The sequence below is a fragment of the Oryza sativa genome, chromosome 4, assembly GCF_034140825.1.
Source record: "Oryza sativa Japonica Group chromosome 4, ASM3414082v1".
Taxonomy (NCBI): Eukaryota; Viridiplantae; Streptophyta; class Magnoliopsida; order Poales; family Poaceae; genus Oryza; species Oryza sativa.
The window spans coordinates 2,613,720-2,630,544 of record NC_089038.1 but is presented as its reverse complement, the minus strand read 5'-3'; the positions used below and the strand labels follow the sequence as shown (position 1 = coordinate 2,630,544).

Sequence of the window (16,825 nt, the reverse complement as noted above, 5' to 3'; positions counted from 1 at the left end):
GTTTACCCCTATATATATTTGGTTCGACATGTTGTTATTTAGTAACACCTATAGAACGACAAGGTAGTCAGCAGTTTATCTTGATATACTCCTCATTTGGCATTTTGGTTATCTTTTAAGTCAACTTAAAACTTCCATGAAATTTAGAGAAATATATATTATACATAAGAACGACCTCTGTAATGCCCAATAAATATATTATCAAGACATATATAATCGTAGATTTTAATTAACCTACTTTGATATTTTAGATGTTGGTGTATTTTTTAAACTTAGTCAATTATCCTAAGTATGATTTAGAACATAACTAAAATATCTTACAGTATGAAAAAGGAGGGAGTACTTTATATACCCAGACAAAAAATATTTAACTTATAAATCCTTGATAACTAATTTTATATTACAATAATAAGCTTTTAATATTATGATAGTATTTTTGAGTTAGATGTTATCTTTCGCAAAATATTTTTGACGAAATATTTATCTTTAGCGCTTAAAGCTCGTAAAAAAATATTTTTTTCTGCTAGAATGTTACTGAGTACCCATATTCCTCTTTCCTTTCAAGGAATAGTGAGCATTTTATGGAAGGGTATAGGGCTGACTGGTTTTAGATGGAGTATTTCACTAATATGATGTTGTTTGCAGTTGAGCCGAGGAGCAATGGCCGGAGGACTAGCTCAACTCTGGAAAGAGTGGCAAATTCAAATACTAATCATCCTCAGCTTCACTCTACAAGTTATCCTCCACCTCTTGTCATGGATCCGTCGACACAAAGGTTACAAAGTGTTAAGGATCATCCTATGGCTTTCCTATCTATCTGCTGACTCCACTGCCATCTACACGCTTGGCCAGCTATCCATGACCACAAGCAGCAGCTCACGTGAGCACCTGCTGAATGCGTTCTGGGCAACATTCCTCTTACTTCACCTGGGTGGCCCGGATAACATCACAGCTTATTCCTTGGAGGACAACCAGCTCTGGTTGCGCCACCTGTTAACTTTCACAGTGCAGGTGTTGGGTGTTGCTTATGTTCTCTACAGATACATTGCCGGCAGTAGGACTTTGGTCGAGGCCATCATCCTAATGTTTGCCGTCGGTGTTGTCAAGTATGGGAAGAGGGTATGGGCATTCATGTGTGCTAACATGGACAGCATCCGAAGCTCTCTTGATTTTTTAGATGATTCAAGTGCTCACAATCCTTACCTTGAGCAGGCCAGAAAAGAGAGGATGAACAGAGATCTAAAGCAGGCTCTGTTGGGTGCTCATTACATGTTCGATTTTTGCAAGAGCCTATTCGTTGATGCTCTTTCGATGTCAGAGCCCCAAAGAAGTGCTGTCGAGTAAGCCATGCAAATTGATGGTGGAAAGCACATGTACAGGTTAATCGAGATGGAGCTATCCCTCATGTATGACATTTTATACAGCAAGGCAGCGGTTATACACACCTGGTATGGCCGTTGCATTCGAGTCTTTTCACTACCTGCCACAGTTGCTGCACTGCTGCTATTCCATTTCAGTAGGAGAGATGCTTATCACATAGTTGATTTTGCCGTCACTTATGCTTTGTTGATCGGGGCTATCCTCCTTGAGATCACAACATTGCTGAGGACTGTAGGGTCTTCTTGGACATGTGCGTTCTTGCATACTAGGAAATGGGATTGGCCCTGCAATTCTGTAATGTTTACTCGTCAGATTGTGAAAGCAGGACGAAGTAGATTATGGCTGGATTCTATTGGACAATATAACTTGCTAGATTTCTGTACCCGTGATATGACGGATCTGAGAGGCAGGATTGCCATGAAAGTGGGGCTTGAGAACTGGTTTAATAAACTGCATTACTCAAACACAACCTCAATTTCAAGTGATATCAAGGAGTTTGTGCTAAAAGAGATACAAAAGAGAGGCCGAGGGGACATCAGGAATGCACGGCGTATGTGCATCCTCTATGAGAATAAAATGGATGAGGAACTCAGCTGGAGCACGGTAGACATTGACTTTGAAAAAAGCATCCTTGTGTGGCATGTCGCAACCGATGTCTACCTATGTTGTTTCAAAGAAGAGGTGGAACATACAGAGAAACCTGTTGTAAAGGTGATCAAGGAGATCTCCAACTACATGTTGTACCTCCTTCTGCAGCACCCGGATATGCTACCTGGGCCAATTCGCATAGGTCTGTACCCAAAGGTATGTGCAAGTTTGGTTGAACTCTGGCAGGAGCACTCCACCAGTAGCTCGGAGGGTGGAGACAACAACCGCTCAAAAAGCAAGAAACTAGCAAGCTTGTTGTTCCAAAAATTTGGCAGTGAGAGCACAGATAATGAACACGGCCAGGTTTACCTTGATGGGACTGCAGTCGCTGGGTACCTACTTCGCAACGAATGCAATGTGCCCAACATGCTGGGGTTGATTGCTGGGGTGTGGTTCGAGATGTTGTGCTATGCGGCGCACCACTGCAGCGAGGAGTCACATGCCAGGCAGCTGAGCACTGGTGGTGAGTTCCTCACTGCTGTGTGGCTTCTTGTGGAGCACATCAAATTTCCCAAGTCTGAGGATGATGGGGGACCTAGTCATGTGTCAACCGAGATATCTCAACAGCAGTTAGATAACGTAGTTTAATTAGATATCTCTATCTTGTATTCAGTAATTGTCTCATGTGGTAGATGATATCATATACAGGCTGGTTGTTTTGATTGGTTGGTGTATGCTTTCCTTGTAAGTCACGATGGAGGCTATTTCCATCCTATATTAACATGCAGGTGAACCGAGGGCAAGTTACCGCTTTCCTCTTTATTTTTCTATATAGATCAGAGCAGGAAATAGTTTCTACCGATCCCCTACCATCTAATCTGCCGAGCAACGCCACTATGGCGAGTTCGTTCAAATCCTTGATCGTAAATCCTAGTAAGCCAAGCGGTCTCGGAGAAACTTAGCAAAGAAAACCAAGCCCTACGTAGGGCACAAGTTCTCGCCATCATCAGAGGGGAATGCCTTGAGGGTTACCTCACCGGAGCAAGTAAAGCCTCCACCACATCATCAAGATCAAGGAGGGCGCAAAAGAAATCATGGTTTCCAGTCCCGACTAGGAAGAGTGGATAGCCAAAGATAAACAGGTACTAGGATACCTACTTTCTTCCATGTCTAGAGATATTCTAGTCCAGATTGTAGTATCTCTAGCAGTAGCAGCCACATGGTATATTGAGGAGGAAATGTTCTCTTCCAGGACACACGCCGTGCTTAAAAAGGGAGATATGTCAATCACGACATACTTCGGGGAAACTGCACGCCCTCGTCGATGACATGATCGCCTCTAAAAAGCATATAGATGACAATGACATCATCTCCTACATCATCGCTAGCCTCGATGAGGAGTTTGAACCCGTGGTCTCCTCTATTGTGGGGTGGCAAGATCGGGTTACACTAGGCGAACCTTTTGCTCAGCTCTTAAGCTTTGAGCAGAGGCTTTCATTGCATCACGGAAACGATGCTCAAGGATCTGTCAACATGGCAACAGGGGCTGTGGAACGCAGCACGCGGGCGTAGCAATGCTCGTGGATGCGCTGGCTTCAACAACAATAAGCAAGGATGTGGCCATGACAACTCTAGAGGCCGCAACAATGGTGGCAATAGCGACAACCATCCCAAATGTCAACTATGCTACAAAAGGACTGTTGGTATCGATATATGATAAATTGTTTGAGCCGGATGAATGTTTTTGCAGGGACAGCAGCATCATATGGTGTAGATACTAACTGATATCTTGATATGGGTGCTATGGATCATGTAACCGGTGAACTTGAAAAATTGACAGTCCGTGAGAAGTACAATGGCACTGAACAAATCCAAATGGCAAGTGGTGCAGGTATGGAGATTAGTCATATTGGATGTTTTGTTGTTAAGACCCACAATCATAATCTCTATTTGAATAATGTTCATTACGTTCCTAGAGCCAAAAAAAAAAACATGTTTCAGCCCATAGGTATGCTTATGATAATTTTGCCTTCCTTGAATTATACTCTAACTTTTCTTTATCAAGGATCATACCATGTGGAGAATTCCGCTTAGTTGTCACGGTTATAAAGGACTTTATCCTCTACCTGCTTTTTCACCACACCAGTCGTCGATCAAACATGTTTATGGAGTCACCAAGCCGTCCTTCCAAAGATGGCATAACCGTCCAGGCCATCCTTCCTCAGTACTTGTCGACAAAGTCAACAGAAGTTATAAATTGCCATGTTCTAGTGAGTCTAGTAATCAGTCAGTCCATGATGTGTGTTAAAAGACAAAAAGTCATCAATTACCTTATCCTAAGTCTTATAGTGTATGTCTGGGGTCCTACCCTCTAGTCAGTTGGGGGGAAGGAAGTATTATGTGAGCTTCATTGTGTAAGATCAACGTGTGTTTTGATTCTTATTCTGTGATGAACAATTGGCATCTGTGATTATTGGTTTTGATAATTGGAGATTATTATCGAAGTGGTTTTGGAGATAATTGATTTTCAGGTGATGAACAGGGTTTGTTGTTTTGTTGGGACTAGTCAGACCGGGCGGTGGTTGCCAGTCAGACCGGCGCTATGTGAGCGGTCAGACCGGCTTGCCCGCGGTCTGACCAGCCGACGCTGTGTCGGTTTCGGTTTCTGGTTGTTTGTTTGGATATCCATGATTGTTTCATGGATACTATACGTATGTAATACTGTTGTTTGCTAACAATGAGTCAACTTAGTGATAGCTTGGTCTCGGAATATGGTTTCTTTGTTTGTTTCATGTGTAGGTGACTCGATGCCTCGGGAGAGTATTTGCGGTGATGGACCGGGAGTCGGCTTGGTGGTAAGACGATGTCCGTGGTGGTCAGATATCATGCGGAATACTAAGGCTAGAGTTAATGCACGTGGTTGATGGAGATTCCATATGGCATACGATGGAGGTATTGTGTGCGTATCGGATGTGGAGTCGAATTTGGAAAGAGTCCAAATTTGGTACGATTGGTTATGTAAAGTTTCTTTCTTGTACTAGAGGGTTTCCTAAGGTGTTTAGGACTCTTAGTATGAGTTTGGTTCGTGGCTTTAGGCTGCTTACCTCATTTATAAATAGAGGGGGAGCTTGAGGCTTCCCGATATCGCTTTTTAGACCAACTGAGTTGCTAGTTTAGTTAGGGTTTCGAGTTTAGTCGAGATTTTTGTAAGGAGTGTTGTTGGTGCACTTTGTAAACACATAGAGAAGCAATAATGTTGTCATCTACTTTGAGAGTTCTTCGATTTGTGTTTCATCGGGTTACGGCGGTCTAACCGGCGATATATTGGCGGTCAGACCGGCGGCAAGCGGTGGTCAGACTGGCAGCGTAAGAGCGGTCAGACCGGCGGCGGCGATAGCAAGCGCCAGCTGATCAGGCGGTCGGACCGGAGTTCCAATCTCGGTCAGACCGACGATATCCAGGCGGTCAGACCAGCGCTACTACTTCGGTCAGACCGCGATCCATCGATTTCGAGGGTAACTTTTATTTCCGCTAAAAGTTTTTGGTTTTTGGGTATACCAACCATTCACCCCCCCCCTCTGGTTGGCTTAGTTCTTGTGATTCGATCCTACAAGTGGTATCAGAGCCTTGATTGCTTCTTTGGATTTTTATCGATCTAGAGTTTTTGCCATGGCTACTTCTAATAAGTTTACAACTAAGCCTCATATTTTCGATGCAACGGATTTTTCTCATTGGTGTAGTAGGATGCAATCTTACATTATGGCTGAGAATTATGATATTTGGAGAAAAGTTTCTCTTCCTTATGTGATTCCTGAAGTTATTAATACTGCTGCTGAAAAAACTGCTTTTGAACTAAATTGCAAAGCACGCAATATTTTTTTTGAGTAGGATTTCTCGTTCAGATTATGATCGTGTTGCTCATCTTCAAACTGCTCATGAGATTTGGGTTGCTTTGAATAATTTTTATCAAGGTACAAAATAACATTAAAGAACTTCATCGTGATCTTTTCAAAAAGGAGTACATTAAATTTGAGATGAAACCTGGAGAAGCTTTGGATGACTATCTTTCTAGGTTTAATAAAATTTTGAGTGATCTTAGATCTGTTGATTCTTCTTATGATGCTAATTATCCACAATCTGAGATTTCTCGCCACTTTTTGAATGGTCTTGACATGTCTATTTGGGAGATGAAAGTTACATCTATTCAGGAGTCTGTGAACATGACTACTTTGACTTTGGATTCGCTTTACACAAAATTGAAAACTCATGAGATGAATATTCTTTCTCGTAAAGGTGATTCTAAGTCTAGTGCTTTGGTTTCGTCTTCATCTTCTTTGGATGTTGGTGTTTTTTCATCAAAGTCTTCTGTTCTTGCTTTATTTAATGCCATTTCCGATGATCAACTCGAACAGTTCGAAGAGGAGGACTTGGTTTTGCTATCTAACAAATTTTCTTGAGCTATGAAAAATGTTAGGAACAGGAAAAGAGGAGAACCGAATCGTTGTTTTGAGTGTTGTGCACTTGATCATCTTCGCTCGCATTGTCCTAAGCTTGGGAGAGGCAAGAAGGAAGATGATGGGAGAGTCAAGGATGATGACGTGAACAAGAAGAAGAACATGAAGCAGAAGGAGAAGAAGAAGCATTGCATGCAGTGGTTAATTCAAGAACTCATAAAAGTTTTTGATGGATCTGAAGATGAAGATGAGGGCAAAGGTAAGCAAGTTGTTGATCTAGCTTTTATTGCTCGTAATGCTATTTCTCATGTTGATGAATCTGATGATGATAATGAGGAAAAGCTTAGTTATGATCAATTAGAATATACTGCTTACAAATTTGGTAAGAAACTTCAAACATGTTCTATTGCACTTGATGAGAAGGATCACACTATTGAGATTTTAAATGCTGAAATTTCTAGATTAAAATCTTTGATTCCTAAAGATGATGAATGTAAATCTTGTGAAGTTTTGTTTTCTGAAATTAATGCTTTGCGAGATGTCAATTCTATTAATTGCAAAAAATTAGAATTTGAGATTGAAAAATCTAAAAAGTTGGAATCTTCTTTTGCTCTTGGATTTGCTTTACATGCTCGTGTTGTTGATGAGTTAATTTTGACAAAGAATGTGTTGAAAAAATACAATGTTGCTTTCTGTGCGAGTTCTTTGGTCAATGCTTCATGTGCAAATAAGGCAAAACAAAACAATGATGTTTTGATTTCTCAAGATTGTTCAAAGTGTGTTTTGAATGAGATGAAGTTGAAAGATGCTTTAGGGCATGTTAAACACATGGAAGAAATTGTTAAACAAGATGAGGTGTTTTCTTGCTCAACTTGTAGAAAACAAAAAGGTCTTTTGGATGCTTGCAAAAATTGTGCTATTCTTACTCAGGAGGTTTCTTATTTGAAAAGTTCTTTGCAAAGATTTTCTGATGGTAAAAAGAACCTCAACATGATTCTTGATCAATCTAAGGTTAGCACACACAATCGTGGTTTAGGTTTTGATCCTTATGCTCATAATTCTAGACATCCTCCTACTGTTTTGGGTGTTGCTAGGAGAGGTGAAATTTTGATTGAATCTGAGCTTAAGAACACTGTGTTTAAATCTACTGGCATCATGTCTTCTTTAAGTGCATCTTCTTCGAAATCAAATGTTTTGAATACAAAACCTTCTGTTGTTGCAAAACCATCAATTTCAAAACTATCTACTTCACAAACTTATCGTGAAATGTACACTTGTTCTTTTTGTGGAAAAGATGGACATTTGGTTGGTTTTTGTTTTAGACTTGCCCATAAAAAGAAAAAGGAAAGAGAAATTGCTTTTACAAAACGACGTTGGCAAAAATCGGGTTTTAATTCGAAGACCACGGTCAGACCGACACTGACCAGTCGGTCAGACAGGCCAGCGGTCAGACCGGTTGCCAGGCCCGGTCAGACCGCAGGCACAGCGGCGGTCAGACCGGCCTCGGGGCAATTTTACGCGAAATTCAAATTGGACTTTTGTGAAGCAAAAGGGTAAGTTTTCTGGTAAGTCTGATTCTGATTTTATTAGTGCATATGTACCTACTGGTTCTAGTGGTCGTGTGACTCAGTGTTGGATTCCAAAATTTCTTATTTCTAACCCCAACACGGAGGCCTCGACATCTTCTCATTTGTAGGTATTTTGACGGCATACTCCCCATGTGCGTTTAACTTTGAGATGACGATTGTATAGCAAGGTAACATCACTTTAATTTTGGATTGACATAATTATGGTCTACTCTCTTGTTTATTAGCTTTTTCATATGCTAGTATTTGAGAATTTTGGTGATATCGTTGGTAATTGGATGTTTTTTTCAAAATCCTTGATTTCTTCTTGAGTTTTGTTCTGGGAGAATTGGAGGGTATTTTGAGGGGGAGTTAGTGCTTTTTATGACTTTCTTTTAGCATGATTTGAGGGGGAGTTTGTACCTCATAGTTTTATCAAGCAAAAAATATGACAATGAAAAAATTGAGAAAAGAGAGCTATGTTTATACATATGGTATTTTCTTGTGCATGCTAGTAATACTTTGAAGGTTTATTTGTCTCTAACATAGCTTGTATGTATTCTAGTCTTTTCATGAGATTTAGATTTTGCTTTTAAGGGAGATGATGCATGACACTTAAATTCTACACTTGAATTAAGTAAATATGCAATGTTGATGCTAGCATGTGGTTTGATTTTTAAATGCTCTATATATATGCTTTATTGACTTGTTATTCCTCAAATAGCTTTAATTGCTCATTGTGAAAAGAGAATAAAAATATGAAAAAAAATGAATACCGAATCCTTGGAAACAGTCTTGACGACAAGGACGTATTCGATGTAAGCAAAATAATGGGTGCCGAATCCGTAAAAACAGTCTTGACGACAGGGACGTACCCGGAATATAAAAAAGAGAAAAATATGAGGAAAAAGGCTCAAGAAAAGAAAAGGTTAAAAATTCTCTTTGTTATTTTGTGCTTAAGGTTATTTCAGAAAGAGTGATAAATGCAATAGGTATATGTGTTTAGTGTTTATTCTTGAACCTATGTGCTTGTTAAGATGTTGCATTTTAAATCGTATGAAATCATGAATTTTTATTGTTGATTCAAGCTTAATTGTAAAATCTTTGGTTCATGGTTATACTTTAATGCATGCTTGTTATTTTATAGATGGATTCATCTTCTTTTTATTGCAACACATGACATGATATGCTATATGTATGTTAAGCTCTTATACTTTAATAAACATAATTCCTATGCTTGATGAAATCATTGTCAAAAGGGGGAGAAGAGATAAGTTTTGGGGAGAAGAGATGAGTTTTGGGAGAAGAAAAGAGTTTTTGAGAAGAGCACGTTTTTGATTCAATTGGGAATTTCTTTCTTTTAAAAAGGGGGAGAAGTTTTCTTTTGAATTTTTGAGCACGATGTGTACATTTGTACGAAGTGTGCTGTTTTTATTTTTCCAAACACCAAAACATTTTTAATGGGTTTGCCAATGTGTTCATCAAGAGGGAGATTGTAAGATCAACGTGTTTTTGATTCTTATTCTGTGATGAACAATTGGCATCTGTGATTATTGGTTTTGATAATTAGAGATTATTATCGAAGTGGTTTTGGAGATAATTGATTTTTAGGTGATGAACAGGGTTTGCTGTTTTGTTGGGATCGGTCAGACCAGGCAGTGGTTGCCGGTCAGACCGGCGCTATGTGAGCGGTAAGACCGGCTTGCCCGCAGTCTGACCGGCCGACGCTGTGTCGGTTTCGGTTTCGGGTTGTTTGTTTGGATATCCGTGATTGTTTCATGGTTATGGCTTTTAGATGGATACTATACGTATGTAATACTGTTGTTTGCTAACAATGAGTCAAGTTGGTGATAGCTTGGTCTCGGAATATGGTTTCTTTGTTTGTTTCATGTGTAGGTGACTCGATGCCTCGGGAGAGTATTTGCGGTGATGGACCGGGAGTCGGCTTGGTGGTAAGGCGATGTCCGTGGTGGTCAGATATCATGCGGGTTACTAACACTAGAGTTGATGCACGTGGTTGATGTAGATTCCATATGGCATACGATGGAGGTATTGTGTGCGTATGGGATGTGGAGTCGAATTTGGAAGGAGTCCAAATTTGGTACGATTGGTTATGTAAAGTTTCTTTCTTGTACTAGAGGGTTTCCTAAGGTGTTTAGGACTCTTAGTATGAGTTTGGTTCGTAGATTTAGGCTGCTTACCTCATGTATAAATAGAGGGGGAGCGTGAGGCTTCCCGATATCGCTTTTTAGAGCAATTGAGTTGCTAGTTTAGTTAGTGTTTCGAGTTTAGTCGAGATTTTTGTAAGGAGTGCTGTTGGTGCACTTTGTAAACACATAGAGAAGCAATAAAGTTGTCATCTACTTTGAGAGTTCTTCAATTTGTGTTTCATCGGGTTACGGCAGTCTAACCGGTGATATACTGGCGGTCAGACTAGCGCCGTAAGAGCGGTCAAACCGGCGGCGGCGACAGCTAGCGGCAGCTGATCTGGCGGTCAGACCGGAGTTCCAATCTCGGTCAGACCGACGATATCCAGGCGGTCAGACCGGCGCTACTACTTCGGTCAGCGCTACTACTTCGGTCAGATCGTGATCCATCGATTTCGAGGGTAAATTTTATTTCCGCTAAAAGTTTTTGGTTTTTGGGTATACCAACCATTCACCCCCCCCCCCCTCTCTCTGGTTGGCTTAGTTCTTGTGATTCGATCCTACACATTGATGATTATAGTAAGTTTACATGGGTTTACTTGCTTAAATTTAAATCTGAAGTTTTTCATAAGTTTCTTGCATTCCAAAAACTAGTTGAATGCATGTTCATTAGGAAAATTATAGCTATGCAGACTGATTGGGGAGGAGAGTATAAAAAAATACATTCCTTTAGAAAAGACAGCATCTCTTATCATGTATCTTGCCCACATACATATCCGCGAAATGGTTCTACTGAAGGAAAACACCATCATATTGTAGAAGTTGGTCTAGCCCTTCTAGCCCAAGCATCTATACCCTTAAAGTTTTGGGATGAAACTTTTGTTTCTACAGTATACCTAATTAATTGTACTCCTAGTAGAATTTCCAGTATGTCTCTCCCTTCGAACATCTCTTTGATCAGCAGCCTGATTATAATTCCTTGCGAATCTTTGGGTGTCCTTGTTGGTCCAACTTACGCCAGTGACATAAGCTACAGTTCCGTTCGAAACAATATGCAGTTTCCTATGGCACAGTATTCTTCATAAAGAGTTTAAGTGTTTAGATCCTGCCACTGGTAGTGTTTATATCTCGTGATGTAGTTTTTGATTAATCAAATTTTCCCTTTACCAAGCTTTCTCCAAATGCCAGTGCATGCCTACGCTCAGAAATACAATTACTTCATGCATCTTTCTTACCCTTGTCTAGGGGTCTACAACAGTCTGACGATATGCCCAGTACTCTGGTTATTTTTACTAATAAATCTTGTGAAGAATCACAGTGTGAACAGGTTAATTTGTCCGGAAATAATTTGTGATTTTAGTTTATTTGTGATGGAAAATTGGCAAGGAAGTTGGGAACCCTGGGTTAGTTTTTGTGATAAATTTGATTTGGAATGTTGGCGATTGTCAGTGTGAGTTTGTGTGACTAATGTGGGTCAAGTTGCAATATCTATACCTAAAAACGATTGTTTGGTCTATATGTGTGCAGGTGATTGAAGTCAACCTTAATCAATGGAGAGGATCAGGACTATACTTAGGGAGGAGTAGAGGTCTGGCACGGTCGAAGCGCCATGTGACAGGGTGGGACTGAAGTTAAGATCCTTGGAATCTATCTTTGTCAGCAGCGGGATCGGGATATATTTGACTCAGAAAGAAGTTGAGATACAGAATGATCAAGGATGTTGGGCCACGTGATTGGATACAAGGTGACACACAGTGGATGGACATCATATCGGGAGATCTTCATAATGGGTTTCACAAGTTCACGGAGGAGAAGAAAAAGGGGCTTGCACAGGGGCTGTGCATGGCTGCATGTGGGCTGGCAGGCCTCGGTAGGCAGGGAGCCCAACTCGAGCTGGCCTGAGCAAACGGATGGCGACCTGGCTTGGTGGGCCGAGACAAGACATGGCCCAATACGGAGACAGGCAAGGTAGCTGGCCCAGCTTGGCATGGAGGTGGCCCAGTGGGAATCCATACGAACGCGGACAACGTGGCGGCGGGAGGCGTGGCATCTCCGGATTCGGGGCGAGGGTGGAGACGTGGATCAATGGTCCCGTGCGGCGGCCGGGGAGCGGTATTGCGCGCGTGCTACACTACAAAAATACTCCACTCTAGTCTCTCCTCTCTGTATACTGTATACACATATATAAAATTTATGTACGTACATATATATATTTGTATACATGCGTATACTTTATATACCTACATATTATAAAAAAAGAAAAAATCAGAAAAAAAAATCACATATATACAAAGTTTGTATAAAAAACCCTAAAATAAACGGGAAAAGAAAATAAACAGAAAACCGGACCGTCCACCACCCCTCGTCCCCCTCTCCACATGCGCCAAGTGTCGAGTCGCATGGGGGGGGTGGGGGGCGCGACTGGTAGTGTATTAGCTTTTCTCGTGTGCGACGCATGGTGATTGGCTCGTAGGGAGGCAATACGGATCGCGTGCATCAGGCGACTGATTTGTCCCACTGCCAGGTGGGCCCGGCAAGACGACTCGGGCTCAGGGAAGCGACATCGATGCACGATCGCGACGCCCATGTGGAGTGCGATGCGGTATTCCGCTACACCTAATTAAAGAAGACGTGTTAGCGATCTGGCGCGTCTTTCAGCCCACGTCATCGCGAGTCGTCGCGCGCGGTTCATGTTCCGGCCCACTTACGTTTTTCTGAATGCAAGGAAATGCTGGGGAGGCGTGTGCATGTGCGCCGCTGTGCTGGATTTGGAGAAAAAAATCACGATTAATTTAACATTTACGTAACTAGTTTCCAATAATAATGATTTTAATTAATCTTTTCCTTTTTCATGATGTTGTTTCTTTTTATATTAATATTTATAAAAATCTACACGTGAAGTTTGAAAGACTTTCTATGGAAGAGAGGGGAGAAAAGGAGTGGGGGGAGGACATGGAGAGAATGGAACTTGAAGAGACTTAAGTGGGTGAAAAAAAGAGTGGGTCGCATGCAGTCATCTTAAGACTCTTGCATAAATGAGAAAGTCCATCCACAAGTCATGCAGCACCTTCACTGGGCCTGTATCCTTCAGGTCATCTGGATACTCCCAATTTAGAACTATATGAGCTACGTTGCGTGCATACGTCAGGCGAGGAACTGAGCGGTCAAATTTTTCTGTAGGATTATATTTCTCGAGTAAGATTTTAGCGAGTTCGTTGGTCTGGTTGAGCCGAACTGACGCTGTGTTATCATTATGGCCTCTGAACAGCTCCCTGAGCACTCGGAAGATGATGTTACTGGCCTTGCCAGCTGAAGAAAGGAGTTGATAACGCCGATCTTCGCATATTTCATCGAGGTTGTTGCAGGTCTGTTGGTATAACCAATTTTGGGGAAGTCCAGGTACCATGTCGGGGCGAGTCACAACAAGGAACATGAGATAGTTAGACAGTGCCCTGATTGAACGTACACGTTCAACTTCCTTGGCATTTTTACTGTCGCCGGAGTAGTTGTTTTTTCTCTCTAGGAGGATGAGATCAGTGGCGATGTGCCAGATAATGATGCTCTCATGGAAGTCGACGCCGTGCAGATCGCCCAGTTTTTGAAGCAGTTCAGGCCAGATCCTTTTTTTATCGTTGTTGAGTGCCAGCTCGCCCCACTTATACCTGAGCAAGCCCATTGTATTGAGATCACTCTTGGAGACCAAACTCACCGATCTAGTCTTCACCTTGTCTGGAATCATTATAGTCCACGAGTAACAAGTGTTGTTCCACCAATTGCCAATGCCGAACCCCAATTTCATAGCACACTTGCTGAGCCAGTAGTTGGTTTGGTTGACCTGCGCGGCGCGGAAGTAGAGCAGATTGAACTGGCCAATGCTGCCTGACCACTTCCTTGATCTGCCCCAGGAGCCTCTTGTCTTTGCTTCGACACTCCGGCGAAGAGCCAAGACTGATCGCCGGAGCCGGTGCCACCATCTGACATGAAATGCCATATTCTCGAGCCAACTCCATGGCATGCCATATAAGAAGCCAAGTGCCCAGCTCGATGCTAGAGCGTTTATCAAGGACGTCGTCTCCATCAGGAAAGCACCAACCAATAAGACATATGTGACGGCGATGTCGATCCCGTGCTGCTAGCCGGCTTTGCTGCAGCAGCTGCTGCCACCCCTCCCACTGACGATGAACAAGATGAAGGAGGAAAAGATGGTGACCGGAGACAAGACCCGGATGGAGTAGCCAAACCAGCTGTGGATCACGCCCGCCTTGGTGTAGAGGATGTCGTACATCAGGGACAGCTCCATCTCTATCACCTTCCACATTTTTATGTGCGTCTTCCTGTCCTTCTCGTTGAGCATCTTCTTGATTAATATCTTGGTTCTGGACCCCTCAGATTTCTCCACATCCAATGGTTCCTCAATCACAAAGTTGACTATCCCACGCTTGCAGATGTGGTGCAGGGAGTGAGCATACTGCAGAGATAATTCTTCTTCTTCTCTAATCCTATGATCTCGATCCTGCAGGTAGTGAAGAAGTTGGTTATTACGATATACTTCCTTCGGGGAGCTCCAGATGTTGCTCAGCTTGTTACATCTGAGCGCATGTATCCTCTCGCCGTACTTGGAAAGGCCGACGACAAACATCAAGACGTTGGCCAGCAGAAAGGGCTCGTGTCCTCTCGTAGTCACGTCGCCGATGATGATATGTTTGTAGAGGACATAGCTAGCTCCAAGGAGCTGGAGAAGAAGGATCTGCAGGTGGCGAAGCCAGAGCTCGCTGTCCTGGAGGGCGTAGGCTGTGATGTTATCCGGGCCGCTGAGATGAAGCAGAAGGAATGGCGCCCAGAAGGATGCCAGCCAGTGATCGCTCGCCACGGAGCCGAGGGAGAGGTGGCCAAGGGCGTATATCGCGGTGGAGTCAGCCAGCAGGTATGCTAGCCAGAGGAGGAACCTAAGCATGGCGGGGGCGTCACGGCGGCGTGTCCCCGCGAGGAGGAGGAGGATGACCTGCAGCATGAGGCTCCAGGTGACAAGAATTTGGATACCCCATTTTTTCCAAACATCCATCAGATAATGGAAGAAATCCATTGCCATTTTGGTACGAGCTGGTGGCTACTGTGATTTCTGAGCTTAGATGCTTAAAGCCAGCCAAGGGCAGAGATTGATGCCTCATGTATATATGCATGTTGTTGCAGCTATTAGTAGTTCCGAACCCTCGACCATGCTGCATCTCTGTGAAGTCAAATATAGCCTCACCCTTAGCTAGCCTGTTATTTTTCCATTCTCTCTCCCGAGTGTAGCTCGACTGATTCGATTTATGATGGTGAAACCTTTTCACCAGAGTTTAAGTCCTAAACTTGAAATGGGGGTTTGCATTTACGGCTAATTATTGTTTCAGCGATATGCCACATGTACTGGTCGGTCGATAGCTAGACGTCCATAATAACTTTATAAATCTTAAGATAAATCAGTCCAATATTCAGAAGCGATCATAGGGATAGGATGTGCTTGTGTGCATTCAAAGGGATTAGTGCACACGTGATTATATGAGTTGACAATGTTGTATTGTGTTTCAAAAGAAAAATTTTTGTCAACTGGATCGTCTGTGTTTCTCTAGGTCAGATCCATGGGTATATTTGCATGTGGAAGCGCTCATTGAATAATGAAGTCCAAAGATGACCAACGCAAATTGTTATATACTATGGATCCGCACGGAAACAAGCATGTTAAGGAGGGAAATAACAAAATAATATTTCTATAATATAAGCCTATTTGAAAACATAACTATATTGCATACGTAGTAAGCCCATATTTATATTTTACTAATTGAAGACATCGCGGTTTCCATGGTCTTTTATCCCATTATGAGTGACCGTTTACTAGAATCTATTCCGTATATAATATTTTTTGCAGATATTAAGTTGGTTATCATTTTAGTAGGGGAGTTGGGGTTTGTCCCATCACCCTATCTCCTTTTATTTCAGGAATAGAACTCAATAGCTACGTGTTAGCGGCAGAAGCCAGATATCTAAACTATTTTCATTACGGAAAAAACCTGAAAGATATCTTTGAACCCAATGCTAATCACACAACAATGTATATAGTGAAATGGTCCCTTGAGGATCATAGATATCGCCTAGAGAGGTTAATACGTGTTTCCTATAATTAAAAAATTTACATTGGATGTTAGATAAGAGAGTTCAACTGGACCAATTCGATCGAACACAGAGTAAATAGGAACCACCTATACAAGCAATCCAGTACCATACAAACAATTAATATGATACCCTTCGATGAGATAGAGCAGATTGTACACTATATAAACTATAAACTAGAAGTAGTGAGTCATCAACCAGAGAAAAGCAAGCAATACTGTAATTTTATTTTTGATGTGGAATGGTGGCAAGAGCTCTGTCGGAATATATTAGCAAGGAGAAAAAGGTTTAGCATACTAGAATAAAGAAACAAAAGAAGAAAAAGAAATAAAGTAAATTGTATCAGCGGTATACGAACTTGTCAGGTGGGAGCAATCTAGTGCACGAATTTATAAAATGCTCGTTTTAGTGCATGAACTTGTCCTGTGCGTGTGGACCAAGGCCAAAATGACACTATATGGCTAATTCTGTTGATTACGTAAACACATATCTGAGAAGATTTATATTTAGACATACACATGTTCAATGAAAAGATAAAATG

At 41.9% G+C, this 16,825-nt stretch overlaps 2 protein-coding genes and 1 non-coding gene across 3 annotated transcripts; 2 read left to right on the top strand and 1 right to left on the bottom strand.

The window, feature by feature from the left end:
• The first annotated feature begins 858 nt into the window (after positions 1 to 858).
• On the top strand, positions 859 to 11,669 carry LOC107277209 (uncharacterized). The gene is made up of 6 exons (XM_066309460.1): positions 859 to 1,119; positions 1,213 to 1,340; positions 1,518 to 1,611; positions 1,693 to 2,607; positions 6,519 to 6,681; positions 11,662 to 11,669. Exons 1-6 carry the CDS (start codon positions 859 to 861, stop codon positions 11,667 to 11,669), a joined length of 1,569 nt encoding a protein of 522 aa, XP_066165557.1.
• LOC112938820 (small nucleolar RNA Z247) lies at positions 3,316 to 3,454 on the top strand. The gene has a single exon (XR_003242140.1). It is a non-coding gene; the product is annotated as a small nucleolar RNA Z247 (small nucleolar RNA).
• A 2,597-nt stretch (positions 11,670 to 14,266) lies between the features above and the next one.
• Positions 14,267 to 15,223, bottom strand: LOC136356046 (uncharacterized). The gene has a single exon (XM_066309459.1). It carries the CDS (start codon positions 15,221 to 15,223, stop codon positions 14,267 to 14,269), a length of 957 nt encoding a protein of 318 aa, XP_066165556.1.
• Between the last annotated feature and the right edge of the window lie 1,602 nt (positions 15,224 to 16,825).